The 23,563-nt window shown below is 32.2% G+C and overlaps 2 protein-coding genes across 4 annotated transcripts in view; one reads left to right on the forward strand and one right to left on the reverse strand.

Annotated features, from left to right (window-relative positions):
• The window catches only part of LOC132702911 (lachesin-like), a 513,947-nt gene that overhangs the window by 228,639 nt on the left and 261,745 nt on the right, over nt 1-23,563 (forward strand). The window lies entirely within an intron of this gene.
• On the reverse strand, nt 1,433-9,518 carry LOC132704142 (leucine-rich repeat-containing protein 15-like). Its single transcript, XM_060673953.1, has 3 exons — nt 9,134-9,518; nt 5,939-6,244; nt 1,433-2,332 (listed from the first exon to the last, which is right to left on the reverse strand). The coding sequence occupies exons 1-3, from the start codon at nt 9,516-9,518 to the stop codon at nt 1,995-1,997; spliced, it is 1,029 nt and encodes a 342-aa protein (XP_060529936.1). The 3' UTR covers nt 1,433-1,994.

Raw genomic sequence — 23,563 nt, forward strand, 5'->3', positions numbered from 1 at the left:
GCAAGTGTTGCAAATGCCTGCCTTCAAATATAGTACGTGTGTTTATCCTACACATCATTGAATCCCTAATAATTTGGAATATGCCTGGATTATTTGTTATTAAAAGGCGCAATTATCAGATCTTTTAGGTCTTTCTTTTAGATACCCCCATTACATGTAGTACATGTCTCTTTTAATTTACAGGGGTAAATTTTCTAGCAAAAGACGTAATCCATCTAGTACAACACGCAAATAAAACTCACCAGCTAATCTGGGAGGTAGAAAGTGACCTAATTAAATGATAATCAACAATTCGTGAGCAAACCTCCAATCTTCTCTTTTTTTCGAAATTTCCAGATTCCTTGAAACTTGGTAAATAAGCTATGATGAGGGCGTCTACGATTAGTTTTGGTTAGTTAGTTATAACAAACTACCCTTTATTTTAAACTAGGAAACAGCCCTTTAAGTATTTTGCATTTGTTTTGAAACAGTTCATAATTTTTTGCATAAGAATTTTTCTTAGTCCTTGGTAAAAAAAATCATTTGATTTTATTGCGCCGAAAATTACATCAAACCTACAGATACCAACTTAAAACTTCACTATCTGAGTGAAATAGTTGATTTTACAAGGCGATAGATTTAATTTTATCCTCCAAAGCCATTTCGGTAAAAACCAAACGCATAGAAAAATGTTACGCCTAACATGTCTAAACGAACAACCGACTATTAAACAAAATTCCACTTTGCGGACAAACATAATCATGTTGACACCAAATTGGTTTTTGATAATTTTGTAAACGATTTCGATGGACGCCGGCCCGCGTTATTTATCAATTTTGCCCTTCACATGTGTGATTTTGTGAATAATTGTAAACGACTACATGAAAGGGGCGGGCTTTGCGCGCGACACGAAAGATTCAAACGGTTTTTAGATTAACCCGCCGCACACGCTTTGGCAAAATTACAGGTTTAGCAAAAGCGGGCGGACGCGCACTAGTTTGATCGAAAATTTAGAAGGCGCGATTGAAACGATAATTAAAAATGGTACATTTAGTTCCGTATATTAGACGCAGTAAAAAAAGCACAAATACAGGGTGTTTGAAAGAACTTTTTATGGGAGTCTAATAGTATCGCATATATATTTTGCCTTTCGTTTCGTTTTGTTTGAAGGTTTCTAAAGAAGAGAGTTACGTAAGAACCTTTTACAGTTTAATCTTAATAACGAAGTTTTCGAATATCCAACTGACTCTAGGAAGCTGGCACTGTTGCTTGATGCTGGTTTAAGGTTTTCGGATAATTTTAGCGTGAACTGCTTGAAAAAGGCATTTACAACCTTAAACTCATTTTCAGGCAAAGATATCTTTTAAATCAAAGTATAAGAAAATCATGTGATAGTTTAGTCTCATCTCAGTTTAACTTTTCTGAAACTCCAGCAATTGTTGTGTACGTTGATTGCTAGTTGGTGCTAAAATCAGTGCCATTAGACAGGTTCGACATTGAGGAAAGGCGTCATTATCATGATATGGTACAATAAAATAAAATAATAAGTTATCGATGTTTTCAATATCTATTTGAAAACATTAAATTTAGTTAGATGCTCATAATTTGGACTTGAAGCATAAACACATTATGCCTCACCCCTCCTAAAGCGTCACCCTTTATGAGCTCGTTTTCGTAACAGGTTTAATTAAATTCAGTATTCTCGGCAGTCTTAAAATTTTACCTCCTAAAACCATTAAAAAGGATGCTGGTAAACTGAGTGGGCAGTTGAACTGTTACGCTGCATATGAATCGCCTTGACTGCAGACCCCAATATAATATACCCCAGACTCATTTTCTTTTCTTTCTCGTTTTTTTTTTTTTTTGGTATTGCTTGCGTCTTTGTTATATATTGTGCGTAAATGTTTCGTTCTAAACATACCGGCATTAAGGTTACTAAAAAAAAGTGGCTTAGTATCTATATGTAACTATACCTTACAAATTTCTTTTTATTGTATTTTGTTTAGTAATAACATTTATGGCGAATGAAATATCTCGACATCGCTATCCCTCCGAGCTTTCTTCATTTTGTTTCCATCCCTGCAAATTAAATATTGTTCCCTAAACCAGGCAGATTGTTGACCACTGGAGTCGAAAGCGCTTTTTATATCTTTTAAGCAAGTACAGTTGTACGGATTGTGCTCGAAATTTTCAACACTACCGAGTTTCGCTGTTTCTCGTACGTCCCCATGTATGCAGGTGACATTGTTGAAACTCAGTTTAAGCTCGTTTACGTTGCTGGATGAGTTTTCGTTCCAGACTTTTATAAAATTATTGTCTAGAAACAATTTCCCTATTCGAATATTATCCATACCTACAAGAAAATAATAGTGTATAAATGCAATAAGTATTATAAATAAAATTTTGGATTTTTTTCATTTTTTTTTTCGATTTACCAACAGTGTGTTAAATCTATAGAAAACATCAGATGGCTCCCAAACTCTCACTGAAGTACCGGAAATGAAATCACACTTTGTGTACGCTTGATTAGTGCATAATTAGTTCTTTTAAAGTAGTAAGCAGGAAAAATAAATTTTATTCAGCTTCAGGCAGTACAGACAATATGGAGAATCGATATTTAAATTGAAAATTGCGTTGATTTGGGAATTTTAAATGCAATGTTCCATGTATTATTACATTTCTTTTGCAGTGCCCATTTGTCAGTCTACGGGAACCACAAAGCAATTTCTTCTTTTTTTTTTTTAATTCAATGAAAAATTCTAAAATTTTCTGCTTAGATTACAGCTCTCTGAAGCTATTGCGGAGATACAAGGTGTTTGCAAAAAACGTTAAGTTTAAATGGATCTCTTTGAATTTTATTGCAACAATAAAAAGAACGATTCATTTGAAATCTAAAAGTATTATAACCTAGTATCCCTATTCGAAACGGTTTTGAAGTTAAAAGCCAACAACTAGAATAGTGCTAATGACTCTTTTAAACCATGATGATATATTTGGATAATTGATTTAAAATAGTATTTATCAAACAATTTATTAGATAGTTTTATTTTATTGTCATCTGTTGAGACCATGTTCCAACAACCATTTATAAAAGTAGCATACAAAATGGGAGATTCTGCAACCCGAAAGTTGTTTGTTTGAGCATTGCTTTCTTTGAACATTTTCACTCGTCAGTCCAAATAATTTACTTTAAAATATTTAAATCTTCTTGAAATTTTATTAAAATCTGAGGGAGGTCGGAAGATACACAAACACTATTTTGTTTATAGCAATTTTTATTGTCGCATGAGGATATCCATACAATTTATGTATAATTTCTTTTGATTTACTGCTGTAATTTTATTGCACAAACACACAAATCGTTGTTTGAATAGGAATTCTGCATTTAAAAATAACAAAAATTAATAAATAAAATGAATTGTTTTATAAATATCATATAATTGGGCTTTCAAATTAAATCGACATGGGCTATTGCTAAAAATTTCATTATTTGAGTGTTTTCTTTTATCTTCGAAAGTGCTCAAAATAGGTACAGCATTTTATTATAGTTTTAGATCAACAAGGAATCGTTACTGATATAAGGGGGATTCCATTTAAAATTCGAATTTAATGTATATATGTATATTTGTGTATTTCTCAAAATAAACATAATATGTACTCTTATATCAAAAATTATGGTGAACTGTAAACGAAAATGAATGAATTAAAATTTCAAAAATATATTTTTTATCTCCAAAATACCTTATTTATTTGACATAGAAAGTTTCCGATTTTTTTGTAGAATCAAAAAATGTAATAATATATAGAGCATTCCAATAAAAAAAAAGAAAGAAATGTGTGTCTGGTTCGAGTAAACGTGCCAACTCTGCAATATCCAATATATTGAAGAAAAAAATTAAATTCCTATCTTTTCGATTCTCCATAGATTATCGAGCTTAGAAAATCATATATACCGCTGTCCAGACAGGGGCACAGCACACTCGGATTCAGTTTCTCAGTGAACGGAATAATGATTTTAAGTGTCTCATTCGAAATCTAAGATTCCCTATTTGATATTTTTATATCTGCAAAAATACGCTTTCTACGTAGCTTGGTAAGTGGAAGCCGAATTCGCTATTAAAAATGACGGCTGTCAAATCTCAAATGTGTGACGCCCTCTTGGTTTTTGATGTAATCCTGGACGGATCCTGTTAGTGTTCACATGCATTTTTCAAATATTTCAAAATAATTAAAATACCTAAGCAACTATTAAAATTAGTTATAGAGAATCTTGTAGCATTCTGAGATAAAATTTTCTCACAAATCCAATACTAAAGTAATATACCTGGTTTTCAATTACATAAAATAAGGAAGATGGGAGCTGTGAAATACTTACGAGATACATTCATCATTTTGTTTGGTGTTCATTTTTTTAACCAAGTATGTATATATTGTTTTTATCGATTGACCCAAAGAAGTGAAATTCGCAATTCATATCAAATTGTGGTCTCTTAAGATTATGCGAAAAGCGTCATGAATCGAATTTCAAGCTACCACGTGCAGTTTACCCATTTTTTGTCAGGAGGAGTTGATTTGGATACACAGAGAAACATAAAATTCGTCCATTTCAGCGAAAACTCTCTCACATAAGTTGTCTAGAATCCAATGGCTTACTCAGATTTTTTTGTAAAAACTAATATAAAAATTTATCATTTAAATTCTAAATAATAAAATTATAGGATTATTAAACTATTAACTTATTTTTTTTCACTATAATGAACTTTGAGACATAATTTTTCTCACTCAACCATTCATACAAGCTTTCAATTAAAAAACTAATGATTATTATTTGTCTATATTATTTTGACATTTAAGAAAATATATGCTTATTCAATCCTAATTTTATTTCACCTAGCAATTCTGTTATTATTATTACTGTCATTATTACCATTATTATTAGAAAAATATAATCTACAGAATAAAAAGCATACTTCAAATTTTTTCTGTATATACTGTATAAAAAACATTATTATAATAGACTGCAAAAAATGTGAGATATGATGCAACGATAATGTAATTTGTAATATTCTTGTTTGTAAGTATATTGTTAATTAACAACTTTAAGTATTTATACTTAGTTTTGGAAATATTCCCTAACTCGTATACATTATTAGATATCGTAGAACAAATTTTTAATAAATATGCATGTTGTTTCATTCAAAATATTTAAGTTGGGCTTGCATCTCAAAACTTGAATAAAAAAATCTGAGTACGCCACTGAATTCTGAATTCTACATTCCAGACCAATTATCCCCGTAAATGCCCAAATATGAATTAGTAAATTATGCTAAAAATGTGTGGTAGCTGGTGGAAATCAGTTTGAGCAGTTTCTTTAAAGTTTAATAGTAATACTAATAATAATCATAATCATAATCATAGTAATGATAATATGTTCATTGGGATAAAATCGAGCTAGATAGTTATATTTTTTAAAATGTCAATATATAAGTTTATTTTAAAAAATATATTGAGGACAGCGAGTTATATTAAAAGAATCGCCTTTTATAAAAAGGCTCATTACGCCTCTACGATTCTACATAAAAGATGTATAAGTTTCGGTTTTCATCATCTTATTAAGATGCGTTTGTACTGTACCTCAAAAACAAAATCAGAACTATTTTGAAAACTTCAGTTTTTGTTTCCAGATATTCTAAAACAGTATTGACAAAGCTGATTTGCTTTATCTCTAATAATAACTGACATAACCTGCAATAACAACGATTAATAAATCCATTTATTTTAATTTTCGCTTAGTATTTTTTGTTCGTTTTGTATCACAAGTTAAAGTGTTGTCTTTTTTGTCCCAATTTCGAGAGTGGGGCAAACTGCAGGGGATAATTTTGTTTCTAAACCGTTAATGTTAATGTAATTTTAACATTGAAACGTTATCTACTACTCATTACAATACGACTTTACTTACCACGAAACGCCAACGAATGAACGACCGTTATTTTGTTAAAACTTAGGTAGATATTTGGATTAAACAATTGCCCTCTTAAGTTCCGGAAAACGTCGTTTGGGATGACAGTAAAAAAGTTATTTTCCAAGTGTAACTCTCTTAAACGCTGTGTTTTATGGAACCAAGCGTTGTTAAACTTTGTCAGCAGATTATGAGCCAAATAAATCTCTTCCAGATTGCTCATGTAACTTAGGGCGTCGTCTTCTATAAACTTGATCCTGTTGTGGCTCAGATTTAAAGTGGAAATCAGTAGATCGTTAAAAGTGCCTGAAAAAAAATAAAGGAAATTATATCACCAAATTACTTAGACCATCGTTGGCTCTTTGTAATATAATAATATATTTTGCAACAAGTTTGATGAAGGACACTTTAGTCACGGTTTTATTTTACTAGCGGATTGAGTGTTTAATAAACGAGTGACTAAAGAAGTTTATCAACTTATTGCATACTATGTTTTTTCAGCTACTAATATTTAAAACATTGCACAAATTAGCAACGGATATGAAATTGTACAGAATATTAAAAACTGAAAAAAAATCTTGGTAAACTCCAGACCATTTATATTCAAAATAATCTATTTTTTAAGATAAATAAATCCCAAACTATTTCTTCTAGAGGAAATAAATCAACAGCAAATTTTGACTACAAAATTGCCCATTTAACATTTAATGTCATCAGAGACCTGGGAACTATTATTAATTCTGGTTAGGTTATTTTATTACATCGTTCGAAAATGATCTAAGTTTAAAATTGTCAAAACTATTCTATGTTTATTTAACGAGTTTGCTTTTGACCTGCTTTCATTTGGACAGACCGAAAGGGTTCAAAATAGGTAACTAAAATGTATTTCATTTATAGAAATATTTTATAATCCTGAACCCGTGATTGCAGCTCTGATCTACGAATACTTTAATAAAAGAGTTAATATTATCCCATTAACTAATAGAAGAAGGCTCGTGAATATAACGTTTCTTTAGAAAATGTTTAGAGACCATCAGGAAGGTTTTGTGTAACAGTCCAACGTGGTCCGCGTTAAATGACCCGCTTTCCGATCTGAGAAATGTTAACGCCTACAGGAAAAAAACATTGTTATATACCATTAAAATTGTTCTTGAACACCCAATTTTATCATATAAGTTATAAATAGGGCATTCCATTTAAAAAAATCGAGTAAATTTACAAAACGCGACATGTAAAGTATTTGAAGGAAATTCCAAACACTTCGTGTATGACAAGTTCCATTTAGGTCAAAAAATGAAGAAACTATATCGTTCAACTCTCTGAATGTATATCAGTATACAGGGTGCTTTATTTATAATAAGAAAGTTTGTGCTTATTCAGAAATAACTAAGCACCCCGCATGTATACAAACAACATAGTTAGGAGGTTAAACTGAATTCAAGAAATTTTTGTATTTAACTGTTTTTTGTATATCTCACCATTTCTCAGATCGAATAGTGACTCATCTTTCGTCGGCCATGTTATACAAAACCTACCTGATGATCTGTAATCATTTGATGTATGAAACTTGTTTTTGTTTGGAAGGTTGATTTTCTCTCATGTAAATTATTTTGTAATTTTGTGGACACCGCTTAGGTACTTGGCGTTATATTTGGATTTTTTGTTTTCCGTAATATTTACTAATTAATTAATTAAAATAATTAAATATATTTGTAATGATTTGTAATTTTCCGATTCTGAGATGTTTTCTGCAAATAACTGAACTAGGGAACAGCTGTCTGTAAGTAAACTGTAACCATATTTCTTTTTATAACCTATAATTGTTATTTAAAATAAAAGTTTTCAATTATTGCGTACTCTTGCTTGACGTCCAAAATTTTCTCATTTCCAAGAGGAAATTTCAACCAAATTGGTAATGATTCTTGAACCACTGCTGCAAAAATCTTATTAATTAATCTGGTCATAACAGTTTGACATATACATAACCAAGCAGTTTTTCTCACTGAATTTTAGTAAGACCACACAAGTAAAAAGTAACACATTTGATAAAGACACTGTGTTGGCGGAACAATTGTCATGTCAAAATATATAATTTTGTGAAAATCTGAACTTTCAGTTCTTATTTAATTTGATAAAAGGATTTTCATCAAGTAAAAGCCACCTCAGTTCAAAAAGTAAGCTGTCAAAATTTATTTCGAGGCGTTTACTTTGAACCAGTGTTTATCCTGTAAAAAAAGAGATAATAGTAACAATTAATATAATCAAGTTTATTGATCCAAACTTCACTAGAATAAGCACGCGAATCAACCATAAAAAGAAAAGAAAAAACTAGAAATGCTAGGGAAGATGTTTTGTCACACACATCAGTGGACGATCATCTAAATAAATGCCCACATATCATGTGGCCATAATTTACGCTTCATTTATTTTTTTACATGATCTAATGGGTATAGTAAATTCAGTTATTTTATATTTATTAATGGTAAAATCCGACTGGTAGAAAAACCACTTTATAAAAAACCCTTTTTTGTGTTTCAGTACATTTAACAATGTCGATAAATATCTATGTTATGAACATTCGTACGAAATGTTAGACTTTCATGAAGATATGGTGGATATTGTGTTTAAGAATCCTATAAAAGAGATATCGTACTGAATGCACAGCACGCCGCTGAACCATAGAAAACTATCGCAATTCTTCAAGCGTATTTATAACAATTTTGAGCTTTCTGTATCCTCTTATATGATAAAATCAACGTTTCACATAAAACAGACCATGAATGATGACCTTAGCATTGAAAATGTCTTATTTATGCCTAAAGTAATGTGTTCCTAAAATTTTAATAAAACTTCAATAAAAATCTCCAATTGATAATTCATATTTCTCAAATATTTAACAAATTTTGTAGAAATCGTCTTCTCTAGCAATGCACGCGTAAATATTTACTAAATATGTAGCAAGTCTTAACATTTCTGTAAGACAAAGTTGTGCACAGAATAGCAACAACCCTGTAAAGTTAACTGTCTAACACGTGTGCACAGAATCACATAGCACATTTTGTGTTTTTCCTCTTGGATATCGCCCGTAACGGGTTAAAAATTGCGTGACATCCCCAGATTAGAAGAAAAAATACTCAAATTAAATTCCTCGACGAACGTCATCAATCACCGAAAGTGGAAAATTTAATTGCTAACCTGTTTTAACCGCTTCTAATTTGTTGTGCCGGAAATCCAGCAATAAAAGCGACAAAGACCGCTCAAATGCTCCCGGTTGAATGTCGCTCAGGTTCGAATGCTGAATGGCGAACTCCTTCACAGTCAGGATCCCGGAAAGCGAACCGCGTTCCAGATTTTCCACGATTTGATGACGGATCTCAATTTTTTTATATCCCGTTGACGTCGATAGGTTTTTTATCGCCGAATAATTCGGAAGACTTTGGCAGAAGTTCGAAACGCCGGTTTGCGGATAAAAGCACGCTTTAATTGGCGGCGACTTTTTATTGTAATTTACGTCCCAGATTGGGGAGAGGTTCGAGGAGATTTTCAGAAAACTGAACCAAAGAAACGTCGCGATGTACATCTCGACCCGATGTGCGTGGAAACAGATGGTGATAACTCTAGAGGATCGTGTGCACAGGCCATGTGTTCGTGTAATCATTTAATATACGAGGTACGTCAGAAATAAAGTAAGTTATATTAATATGGAACAATTATATAGCTCGGGTAATTTGGAACAATGTGTTGCTTGTAGAAGGCGCTAGTTGCACGCTTCTATTATAACTGCTTTATCTAAAACTTTTTCGCAATTTTTGATAAAATATGTAATACATGGATTGCTTCTGTGTCGAATTTTAATATTTCACTCTGCGGACCTTAGGACAACGGCTTGCATTGTCCATTTACAAAACCCAAAATCTAAATAAATAAAACCCACCTTTCCTCGACAACAGATGTCAATGGGTGTCAAAATGTTCGCAAAGTACCTTCTTTGTTCCTAGTGGCACCAATTTCTTCATAAATTTTCGCAGATGACCCGATGTTATTTCTTCCTTATATAACTATGAAGTTCCAGCGGCCCCAGAAGTAGAAATTCAAGGCGTTGTGATCGGAGCTATAACCTACCAAATTAAATTCTTTACCATGACCTATGTGGGAAACTTTCGTTCAGGAAATCTGGAACCAATCGAAAATAAGTTAGATATTATGTCTAATTGCAAAAATACTCTTCACCGTTAAGTCGCGCTGGTAGTTCATCTGACTAAATTACACAATTCATAATGAAAATGTCTTTCTTTTACCAAATGAAAGTTCTATTTTTGTCAAGTGTGATGGTTTCTACAATTGAAAATACCAAATGTAATATCTTGCTTAGAAAAGCAGCATCAATCACTTGTTTTTCTAATATGGGCAGGTCACGTGGCAACAACTTTTGAACAGGGGTACAATGGTATGGATAAGTCTCCCATTGCGAAGAATATTCAGAATTGTCCATTTGTTTATCTTGTTCTTGCACATAACGGCCTTGTGCTTATTTCAGGATATTTTAAGGTTGTGGATCGATGTAATATGTTAAACCTCGCAAGTGTTGAAATGTAATGTCATTAGAAAGGATTACTGATTTCAGGACAAAAGTTTAAACAGCCTCTTCTTGAGTGAGACAGATTGTTGATTACTCACAATAAGAATAAAAGAGTTTGAAAATTTGTATTGAGTAAGCTGGAAGGTAACAGTAATTACAATAAAAAACTAGATGCAAAATGTAAGATAAGAGTGTTGCTTTGAACTGAAGTGTAGCTAACTTGTTGATATTTGCGAATGCCATAAATCCATAAATGCCATAAAGGAAAATTTTTGAACTCTCTATTCGTCGTAGGAAGTCAACATCACAACATGCCATTTGGGATAAAACCAACGATTCAGAAAGTACAGAGTACAGAGTAAAGATCTGAAAGGTCTGGAAAATATATGGAAAGCATATTGTGAAAGATGAATTTTAAAGTCTTTGTACAATAATTGTTCCAAATAATGACAAATACAAAAAAAGAAACATAATCTGATTGTATCTAAGTAGTTTAAAAGAACAATAAACATGTCTTAAAAAAAGCAGAAAAAAATACTGAGCATCTCCAAATACCGTCAAATTAGATTTCATAATACAATATACATATACATCTCCAATAAATTGCCTAAAATTTGTTTTATTATCGGTAATAAATTCATTCAATGAAAAAAGGGTCTTTTTGGAAAACACAAATTATGCTTTTTGCTGTTTTCTCACGCATGCTACGAATAAGTTCTGAAAAACTATTATAAATTGCAACTAAGAATAGACATTTTTCTGGGTATATTATATTTATGTACCGACCTCTGTATTTAAATACAAACATAAAAAAATCCAATTCATACATGCCAGCAAGTGTCAGAATACAATTTTCTACAAAAACGGGTCTACAATTATCGCGACAGTTCACTTAAAAAATACTGCGTATACTCTTTTTTGGTAGAAGCAAAATAGAAGTTTAGATTGAACGAAAAACATCGGAAGCCATCAATGCAACACTGCTGATCATATTCCTATCAGTTACAATGAATGCATAGCAGTATTTAGCTAAGATCAAGCCTCTTATCTATTTTAACTACAAGGAAGGATGAAAGGATGTGCTTCGCAGGAGAGTACACCACGTTGTGAGACGCTCCTATTATTTTAACTATTTTAAAGGCTGTTGCCAGTGTATGTAGTGTATATGCGCATGCGTTTTTGCAAATCCTGAGGATTTTTGTGCCGCAATTAGCCGTTAATCCTAGAAAGTCTAATTAGGGTGTTGTGGGCAGTTTGTTGTGGATCTGTGATTTCAATAAAGTCGTCGTCTACCTAATATAATGGCTGGTGGTACTAGAAGTGGAAATTCTAGCAAATTGGAAGACGAGAACATGAAAAGGATTGCGTCCAGGGTATGTGCAGACTTTATCTCGCACCTCGAAACAAAAATCGATGGGAAGTTTGCCGCTCTTGATAACAAATTGTCCGAAATTAGTAACTCTTTAGACTGCGTTAACCAAACTATTTTCCAAAATTCTGAGCATATTGTCAAGCTGCAAGAGAGACTTGACAATTTGGAGCAGCACAGTAGGCGTAACGTACTGCGGCTTAATGGCTTAGGAGTTTAACCGAACGAGGATTTGCTGACTGATATAACTTATTTTATAAAGGATACTCTGAAAATTTCTTGTTCTTTTTGTGAGATAGATTCTGTTTTTAGGCTTAAGGGGAAAGATAACTCCTAAAAACCTCCCCCAGTGCTGGTTACTTTTATATCAAATATTAAAAAGAACGAAGTTTTTATTGCTAGAAGAGAGCTGTGAAAGATACAGATATCTCTGTCTACGAAGATCTGCCTCCTCAAAGATATAAACTAGTAACAGCGACTAAAGCTAGATATGGACATACAGGTCTGGTCTGCAAACGGTAAAATATTTTATTTGAACGAGAAGAAGCAGAAGATCCAGGTGCCGCTTCAAAATATTGCCCGAGCATGCGCACGTATTTATTACTCCGGTACGGCTATGGTTTGCACTTGGTATGGACCTGGAGAAAAACTTATCGTTTTATTTTACTTTTTATTGGTAAACTTTGGTTTATTTTATACCAATTTGCTTATCTTTATAAATCCAACTTTTGCTTTTTTTTTGGCGATATATATTGCGGATTTGTTAATACGAGACTTGCTGATTTGTATGCTTTTCGGTATATGGGATATATGGGATCTCGCCTCGTTTTTGCGGATTTTTTAAATTATTTGTTAATAAAAACCCTACTGGGTATTTGTGGAACCACATTTAATTATTTTTTCTTATTTGTATGCTTTTCTTTTTATGAGAACCTTCATTTATTCAACAGTCACGTTTGTTTTATTTGGGCGTCTCGTAACTCGTCAGTGCTTTTTTGCGTGCAAATTTGGTTTTTTGATGTTTGGCGGAGAACTAATACTCCCGCTTATTTTCGATTTTCAAATACTCTCGCCAACTTCGGCATGCATCAACTAGTTACAGAGCCCACTCGGGTTACTGGAAACTCTAGTTCGCTTCTTGATGTACTGGTCACCTCTCATTTATCCATATGTGACAATATTGAACTTCATGATATGAGTGATATCTCAGATCACTGTATCGTTTCTTCCAATCTTAAGCTGCAGAAAGACCGTCATCCAACCCTTTTTCGAACCTTTAGAGATTTTTCGGCATTCGATAATGAATTGTTTATGAATAGTCTTAGATCAACTAACTGGGATCTTTTACACTCTTTTGATGATGTAAACGTACAAGTTGACTTTCTTACGTATAATATAAATTATTTATTTGATATTTATGCTCCATTAAAACAGTTAGAATTAAGAGACCGCCAGCCCCTTGGCTGACCGAAAACCTTAAACTTTTAACAAAACTTAAAAATAGGCCACATTAATGTCTTAAGTCAGGTATTGCTTTAAACGATTATAGCGAATTACAAAATTTTGTGAAGTCCTGTGTGAGAGCAGAGAAAGGGGCTTATTTGGCAAGTACATTTAAAGCTAATCCTAAAAATTTTTGGCGTACTTTGAGGAGACTTCGAGTGCACAGTAATCCTACTTTAATGATTGAAAACAATGTTGGCCAACCTAATAGTTTTAATGTTGCTTTGACTTCTTTGGAGCTGTTGGTGGTATTGATCCTGGGTTCGTCTCGGCAAATTATGTTAATAAACAATTTGGTTCTAATTCATTCCGTTTTGCTAAAGTTTACCCACTTTCCTTGTTAACAAGTATCTGCTGACCGGCGTTTTTCAGGACTCATGGAAGCAGGCTGAAGTTATACCCGTCCCAAAGAAAGAGTGTCCAAGTAGCGTTTACTATTTTAGACCAATCAGTTTGCTGCCAACCATCTCAAAGATTATTGAAAAAATTGCAGCTAAACAACTTCGTCAGTTCCTATGCGTTAACAAAATCCTCCCAGACACTCAATCTGGTTTTCGACCTCTTCACAGCACTACTTCTGCCTTGCTTCATGTTACTGATCATTTATTGAGAGCAGCGGATTCTGAATTAAACTCTTGTCTCATACTCTTGGACTATAACAAAGCGTTCGACACCTTGGATCATTTCCTTCTCCTCGCCAAACTGGAATTCTTTGGGATAAAAGGTACTGCTCTTTCTTTTTTTAAGAATTTTCTTGGTCAGAGATACCAAAGGATAGTTATAGGAAATTCTCATTCAGATACCATTGCTTTGGAGAAGGGTGTTCCCCAGGGGAGTATTCTGGGACCCATTTTGTTCTCAGTTTATACAGCTGACTTCTCTAATTTTCTTAAATTTTGTAAATCTCATCAATACGCAGATCATACTCATACAACATACTACATTGCTTAAGATATTGTGTTCTTAGACACGCTTCGGTAACTTTCCAGAGATCTTTCAGCTATAACGCAGTTCAATTATTTAATGAAATTCCTTACGCTATAACGTCCCTCCCCACAATAAAGTCCTTCAAAAAAGCATTAATATTGTTTATTAGACAGTAACTAGCAAAAGCGTATGAGTTTATGATGTGTGTCTATTTGTTCTGTTTACGATGCATATGCAGGTGTGTATTTTGTTGACCATTATGGTGTTGGTGCTGTGGTTCTTCTGGTTACATGGAAGAGCGCAAATTGCAAATGTCGCCACTCTTGTATTGTTACTTATATTGTAATATCTTGATTATCAATAAAGACCGATTAATATTATTATTTATTATTAATATGTAAATGTCAGTGACTGATCTGTACAGTCGGCATATTTAAAAGAAGCCCACGAGTGACGAACTATCAAACGAAAGCATCAAAAGTCTTTATTACATTACAAATGTGTATTTTATCAGCTAAAAATCAAAGTTGTATAATCTACATATAATACAATATTCACCAATTAGACTACAGATTTCATTTGTTTACATAATATACAACCGAGGGCCCAGAATAGAACTCCGAGGAACACTCTTTACCACATCAACATAGCAAGGGTTAACTTTTTTCATTAACTATATTCTATATATTAATGATAAATTGCTTTGTTTAGAGATTGCTCATTTTTGGCGAATCGCCCGGTATATCCACCATCACGCATTTTTGCAATTTAAAAGAAAATGCATACGAAAAAGGTGGACTTTGTCGCGAAAGCCGACCAAAATATGCAGAATAAAATTTATGCACTAACCCGAAAGTCATATGCGTTGAATGGGCTATGAATTTTCCGAAACCCTAAAAGAATCATCATCGGATACACGAAACGCCAGAAGTTTTCTAGACGCGCTTCTATTTGCCTTGCAAATTCCGAAGGCATGCAAGACACCAACTACGTGAGTTGCCTTACTGCCAAAGCAAATAATAGAAAGGAGAGGAAAAAAGAGGACAGAGTATTTCGAGTCACGGCGACATCGTCGAGAGCAGTGCATGTACAAACTGTCAGTGTGTGTCTTATTTGGGATCAGATTACTATCGACCAGATGTCGCCGAGTTAGAAGATAAATTAAGTGGACTTCGTAGAATTTGTCGTTGTAAATAAAGTGTCCTATAGGGAGTGACTGAATCCTCGAAATTCAATACTCCTTGTCCTTGCCGTAATTCAACCAAGGTGTCGGGATTAAAATAGAGTGGAAATCTGAGAATTTCGTACACACATTGATTGATTTACCTAAAAAAAATCATTAAAAAAGTGTAATGAAAAATATTTATGGGTTATTTCGTCAGTGTCAGCTAAAGGCTATTTTTTATCCTTATAGTAAACTCGACACTATGCTCTGCTTCCTAATGCGAGAGAGTTATAAATCATTATCGAGCTGTAAAAGTTAGCCGTATTCCATAGGCGTAGTATTGTTCCTATGATGATTGTCAAGGGCGCCGAAGGTGGAGTACGTTGACCTGTGCGTTAGTTTTGTTTGTTAGTAAAGTGAGCTCTTGAAAGTAACTAGAGGATTCTCAATGTGTTCAAAACTTTTCGACACCCAAACTCAACATTCGGAATTGCAAAAATAGTTGATATGGGAATATGAGTTGGAGAGTCAACAATATTTTATGCAAAGATAAACGTGTCCACGCCGGGTCACCAAAGAGAAGTGCAGGAAGAAAATAAATTGTAATAAATGAGAATGAAAAGACTACCACCATCAAAAAAATAATACACTATCCCTTAAATGAAAGACGTTAAAATCCTCTTGCAAGACGGAATGGAGACAGTGGTTTATGCAAAATGGAGTGTTTTATTAATAATATGTATTACAATTTATTTATTTTCATATTATTCTTTCTACTTTTTATTTACTTGATTTTAGAACAATTAGCGTCTCAATTTTCTGTACCTCTCTATAATTATAATCAATAATAAGTAAGTAATACTCGTCTTTCTATTGTATATGAATCAGTGTGAACCCAATTTAGGAACGATTCGAGGTCTGTACGTGTTGAAAACTGAAATACGAAATTTATTGGAAAATATCATTGCAATTTATCGTGCCTACTATATAACCTTTAATTTGTCCACCCTGTTTAATAAACCCTGTCATTGCAAATTTACAATTTATTACTCTCTTGTTATAGCACAAATTATGACCAAAAATTATAATGATGAATCAAAAAGCAATTGTCAATATAATTTCCTCAGAGTTACACATAAAACCATATATAAGAAATAAATAAGTAAAATGTGAAAGTGTTAAAGTATTTACAGATATTTTATAACTCTGAAAATGTATTCTACAGGGTTAATTTAATGAAACTCAATATACGGAGGCTGAATGGTGAATTCCTTAAAATCAATAATTATCATTAATCAATTTAAAATAATTAATTATATGGTTCATAAATTAAGTTCGACTTTATTACTTAAATCATTTATTATTTTCGGTTCATGTCATTCCTGCAAAAATGCAAAAACTTTATCCGAACTAATTAGAAATCCTCGTATACTAAATTTTATAAAACTGAAATACGGAATTTTTGATAACTGTCATTGCAATTTATTTCAACTTTACTAGATACCTTTTAAGTTGTCCATCCTGTTTAATAATCCCTGTCAATATAAATTAACGTTTGATTACTTAGATAAAGAAACATGGTTTAAAAAAATAGCATAGATATTGGCATGTTATGCAAGAAGTTTTATAAATGCCATTTTAGTCACCACTTTTATTTTTGCACTAGCGGAGCGAGTGCTTAATAAACGAATGGCTGAAAAAGAAACCAAAAGGCTGGTCAATCTCTAATTAATCTTAATTACTAATTGGGAACCAAACAAAAAAATAGCGTTATTAGGGTTGCGTAAAAGGATAACAAAACCGAAAGCCTTCAAGAATTAAGAAATCTTTTTAGGTTTCCATCTTTATTGTGATCCGCGTCAATTTATCCACTTGGCCTACATAAAATCAGGCAGCAAAATGGGTCCTCCGGAGAGGAAAATTCTGAGGCTGCGACAAAGCACTCCCTTCTCAGACAATATCGGCCCGTCCCATAATCTTTTTAAAAAATCATTGCAAATGGCGATCGCTTTACAGAAGCCCCCCGTGCGTTAGGGAAGGGATCGGCTATAATAGTGAGACTCCGAGGAAGATCCCACTTTAGTCGACACGGATTGGTCCCCAATACTCCCTTCACTTGGCATTCATTTACATTGATGAGCTGGTGATTTCATTTGCGACGTTGTTTTAATTGAGCTTTAATTAATGGAGCTTTCATTGTATGCTGATGACCTGAAGATTTCTACCGTCGTTATTTCGCCATTGCACGTAGTCAAATTGCAGACTGACTTAAACAAATTTTCTAAACAGTACGCTCTGACTCCACACCACATAAATATTGATAAAGTTGACAGTTTCCTCTAAACTCAAGCTTTCTTCCATTTATCCGTTTAGCAAAATAAATAAGAATTAAAAGTTCAGATTTTCACGAAATTATATATTTTCACATGACAATTGTTTCGACAACATCGTGTGTTTATCAAATGTAATATTTACAAACTACCTGCTACTATATATACGAAAAATGACCATAAAATCTTAATTAATGTTGTTGTGAGAATTTGATGTGAAAAGCTTATTTCCCAGTATTCCACCTATGGATGTGATAGATTTAGTAAATTTCACCCTAACTCGGAAACAGGTTGACCCATTGGTGAAACAAGATTTATTAGATTGCTTAATAGTATCTTTAGATCAAAATTACTTTGAATTTAATGGACAGATTTATATCTCTAAAGAAGGTTTTATTACGGGAAACCCACTTAGTCCTTTCTTAGCCGAGGTTTTTATGGATAATTTTATAAAATATCATACTAGAACATCTTTTAAGTAAAAGTTGTTTATGGTGGTGTAGATAGGTAGATGATGTCTTTGCTTGCTTTGTTAGAACGGACAGACATTTGAATTATTTTTTAAATTACATTAACTCATTACATAATCATATAAAATTCACTACCGAGATTAAACTTAAACTTTACCATTACGAAAGCCCAAAACAAGTTAGATTTTTCAATATATCATAAACCTTCACACACGGACAGAGTCATACATAACAGCTCAAATCACCCTTATACACAAAAAATGGCTGTATTTAACTCTTTTCTGCACAGACTTCTTAATACGCCACTCTCAACAGAAATTTACAACAAAGAACTTAATACCATTAAACAAATTGCACTGAACAAAGGCTGCAATCCGTCCATTATAGATAAAATTATAAATACAAAAAACAAATACAGACAACAGTAAACTCTATTTATCCGAAACCAAATACAGAACACGAACAATTTAAAACAATTACATACATAGGAGAACCTAGTGAAAAAGTTTCAAAACATTTGTCAAAATGTGGTTTAAAAATAGCTTTTAGAATTAACAACACAATAGGAAAATATTTACAAAACAATAAAACGAAATGTCCAAAATCCCAAAAATCAGGTGTCTACAGGTTGAAATGCGGATCTTGTCCTACAATTTATATTGGACAAGCAGGTAGATCCTTCGAGAAACGCATTAACGAACATATAAGAGCGTTTAAAAACAATAGTCTAGATTCTAATTATGCTACACACTTATACACAGAAAAACACATTTTTGACGACAATTTTGATATTTTACATGCAGCCACAAAAGGTAGAAAATTAAATTTATTGGAAGCCATGGAGATTAACAAAATGAGACATTCAAATGTATTGTTTGACGATCAATTAGATTTAGATACCTCTCCTTTATTGAACTTAAATTCTCACAACAACATTAATTAATTTATGGTCATTTTTCGGTATATATAGTAGCAGGTACTTTGTAAATATTACATTTGATAAAGACACGGTGTCGTCCAAACAATTGTTATGTCAAAATATATAATTTCGTGGAAATCTGAACTTTTAGTTCTTATTTATTTTGTAAACTTTTATGTATTTATGTTTCTTGACATGACAGTTACGAATTTGAAACTTATTTGGACATTGTTCAGAGAGTGGCACCAGTTTCTCGGTAGTATCTATAGAGCTATCAATGAAATATGGTAAAAAAATCTGCCGTATTTTCTTAAAATATGCCCAGATCCCAATCCAGTTTGTTAAATAAAAATAAATGATATTATTGTAGACATTAATCATTAATCTTAAAGCGTGATACATGTGTTTATAAGATTATTATTTATTATTAATTAAATTAAGTAATTTATCAATTTAATTTCTTTTGCAACATTTTAACACCTTGTTGCAGTTTTTGTAAACACTCTGCAAAATAACATAACTGTTTTTCGCTTCTTTACGTATATTTGCAATTGCACATTTGGGTAGTGCTCTGTGTTCTCTGATTTGATTCATATAATTAGTGACCTTTGGACAATATAAAAATCATTATACTGTAAAAACGTTCTCCATTAATAAGACAATTCGGACAAAAAAATTATCTTTGAATTCCCTCCGAAACATTTGCATGTTGAGCTCAACCATAATATTTTGGGCTCTAATAAATGATCCAGTTTAGAGATTGCTTATTCTATACGAATCACTATATATAAGCTAAACTTATTTTTGCTAATGAACCACCGTGTATATCTTTTCATAGCTTTATTAGTCTTGTTAATAAGCTTTTTAAACATATGAGCTATTTCATATACAAAGGCCATATCTATAATTTTCTTTTTATTATGATATTCATATTCATATGACAGTTGTCACTGTCAAGAGTCAACAGTCGCGGCATCTCATAATAATTATTTTAATTTATGGGTCTTCCTTCTGCTCTAGCTCAACAACCCAAATTTGACTGTCAAAATTAATAAAGACGACTCTTTTTCAAAATAAATTATGGTATTCATGTAAAAAAAAATCTGCACTTTTCCATAGCCTCATAAAAAAAAATTAAAGATGTATTTCAAATAGCATCTTGAAACGATGTAATAGATGCAACAATCGTAATAAAATTAACAAATTACAAAACACAAATTTGTTTTATACGCTAAAATGGCGTAAAAGAGTAAAAATATAAAAATATGTTTTAATGTTGCAATAGAAGAAATAGAAAAATGTCGAATCCCGAACAGAAAAAACAGTTGACAAACACGATTCCAAAATGGCCGTTTTTAGAACGCATTTCCATTTTAAGAGCGCATAACACTTTATACCTTATTAACTCTCGCATGTTTAGATCGCATCTCACTTCATTTTCAGAAAACTATTATCCGAAACGAAGCGTGAGTATGTTAACTATATGGGATCTTTATGCGAGATCTTAGTGCGCATGAAAGCGATTACTACTGATAGGGTTTTACCGCAATAGACGCTCTACTTGTTTCCTCAATTTCCAAGTCCGGATACCGCGAAATTTTAACACGAAACTCAATATGTGCTCTAGATCGAGATTTGCTTACGAAGTGAGCTTGTCTTTGACGTATGGCTCTGCTAAAAACAAAGTTCGAACAATTATAAGCTATAAGTACGGTGGAGTTAATTATTTAAATGGTTTTACAGTTTTGGTTGTTGAGATCTTGCCTTTGAAGTTTTTCGCAGCCAGGAAATCCTAAAAAGAAAAAGATGCAAAGATAGCGTAGTGCGGTAAAGTTTCTGTCCTTAATTAAGATTACTCTGCAGGTACCTTAAGTAACTACCAAGAGGAATGGACGAGATAATGGATTAATTTATTAGGATGTTTGATGATTTTGATAGCCGCTCAAATTTTTATTTGATTTTGGTATTATCGACTAAAGTCTGCGTGATGATATTCAGAAGCTGCTGATGTGGTCAATTGTCGAAGTCTGACTGATCTCTGGTGTTCTGTTTGTCGGGTTAATATTTTTCGATCCATCTGTCCCATATATTTCTTACCACACGTAGATAGATCAGGGAACTAACACAGGCAGAGAATCTATTTTTTTTTGTTTTTGTTTTTTTTTTTCAGAATTTTTTATATGTGTTGGGTGACATTTTGAACACTGGAGTTCTAGTGTATTATTTATGGTTAAGAGAGAGAAAGATGTTCCTCTGCAAACTAAGGAATTAATAACGAATTTAATAATACAGTTTATTTCATTTTGTAAAGGCTCAGGATTGTATGTTGCTGCTGCGCATGACTAAATTATCCTGAAGGTTTGCTCACTGCTAAGTTACCGACCAACAATTACTAGACTCTAAGAAAAGAAATTCAAATTCAAGAAAAAAAGTGCATTTTAAAATGTACAAGGAACCACCTTGTAATAAATAATCTGCTTTCTACAATTGAACTAATCAAAATATAACATTTTAGATACGTTTGAAAATATTTCGATATTGATTTGTTTATAACTTATTACTTTAGTCACTCTAAAATATCAAGCATTTCGTGTTTTTCTATATTTAATATATTGCTCATTTGTTTTAAACGGAATTATGTTCAAAACAGATTAATACTTGTTTATTAAAAAAGGACGTTTTTCCGACATCTTATAATAATAAGATGACTACTAGTAATGAAGTTTGAACGCTTATATTCTATTATATTATATAAGGGCGGCTGGTTGTTAATTCTAAAAGTAAAGAAAGTCTGCTGTCATGTGACTTTTACCACCCAATAGAACAAAGGGATAAAGCCTTCATTAGCGTCTGCGTGCTACTTCTCCGTAGTCCACTTGTTGTATTGTTAGGTAGTGACCGCCGTTACCACTATCAAGCTTTTGTAACCATTTTCTTGTTGGTTTTAACAGTAGTTAATTGTTAAATTGTTGACGAGTGTTCGAAGTGTTTTCGGAGCGCGAGCATTGAAGATGCCAAGTGAGATTTTGGCGAAACGTCTGCAGGATTCCAGTCGGATGCAGGATTCCAGTCGGAGTTCAACGAGCGAACGGATGATATCCCGGAATATAGTGTCATCATATATATATATGTATATATATATATATATATATATATATATATATATATATATATATATATATATATATATATATATATATATATATATATATATATATATATATATATATATATCATATATGGACAACCATGAAGGAAAACTTCCTTTACAATTTTCTTTTGTTTTATTACAAAGACCTAAGTAAAGGCAATTTAGGTATCATTGAAAAAATCTGATATTATCAATTCGCGGAAAATTTAATAATAAAATAATATATTTTATAAGAAAACGTGTAACATTACTTTTGCAGGTGCCTGAAATTAAAAAATAGGGCTTTCCTTATAATTTATAATGATGGCCTCATTGTTTTAAGTCTTTAACATATTTAAATGGTTATTTTATACATTTAAAATATTATTTTGTGATGCTTATTTTATTTTCTGTTAATTGTCATTTGAATGGTTTCCTTTTGAATCCAAATGCAGGCAATATTTCTGTTTTAATAAGAATAAGTAACAAAAATTTCCATGCGCATGCTAGTTCCAAGAAGACGTTATAGAATCGTATAGCGCCTAGCTGATTTATTAAAAAGCACCAATTAAGTAAAATTATACTTAATTTTGATCAAATCATTAGTGTTGTATTTTTTATAATTGGTAGAATCATAAAGAAAGTAAGTGAAAATAATTTGCACATTTTGCCATTTCAACTCTCTTGCATAGATTATTTGCAGTCGATATACCTTGATAACAGCTGCGACAAAATATACCTGTTTTACATAAAATTGATGACGCATTACTTTTTTTATTTATCAATTCTATAAAAGTCCTTTATAAAATTTCAAAAGAGTAAAGCAACATTTAGTTCGAGTTAAGTTATAGCAATAATAAAAAGGAAAAAAGAAATTAAAAATTGAACTTACTCACATAACACCTTGTATAATATCACCTGTGTTACTCAATGGCGCCTAAGTTATAGCTTTCTCTGTGTATGTTTAGTCCGATGAACTGTGTTACTAAAGATGTAATTTATTAAATAATTTGTAATTACTTTCATAACAATGTAAATTCGATTAAAGATTTTGTGTATACCTTAACACACTAATTGACCTTCAGCATCTAATTGATTAGGTTCTTCAGATCAAAATGCTGGAACTCAATTTAGCACAGAACATGTAATAAACTCCTAAGTAAAAGGTTTCCGTTTAGCTGATATAATATAACCCAATAAAAATGTCAAAGACATGCGGAAACGAGATGCGAG

The sequence above is a fragment of the Cylas formicarius genome, unplaced genomic scaffold (genome assembly GCF_029955315.1).
Source record: "Cylas formicarius isolate icCylForm1 unplaced genomic scaffold, icCylForm1.1 PGA_scaffold_6__28_contigs__length_40554024, whole genome shotgun sequence".
NCBI classification, from domain to species: Eukaryota; Metazoa; Arthropoda; class Insecta; order Coleoptera; family Brentidae; genus Cylas; species Cylas formicarius.

Coding starts and splice junctions, on each gene's coding strand:
- LOC132704142 (XM_060673953.1), bottom strand. CDS start 9,518: ATGTACATCGCGACGTTTCTTTGGTTCAGTTTTCTGAAAATCTCCTCG. Junction 6,245..9,133: donor ATTAGAAGCGGTTAAAACAG/GTTAGCAATTAA, acceptor ATTTTTTTTCAG/GCACTTTTAACGATCTACTG. Junction 2,333..5,938: donor TCATTCGTTGGCGTTTCGTG/GTAAGTAAAGTC, acceptor ATTTTCTTGTAG/GTATGGATAATATTCGAATA.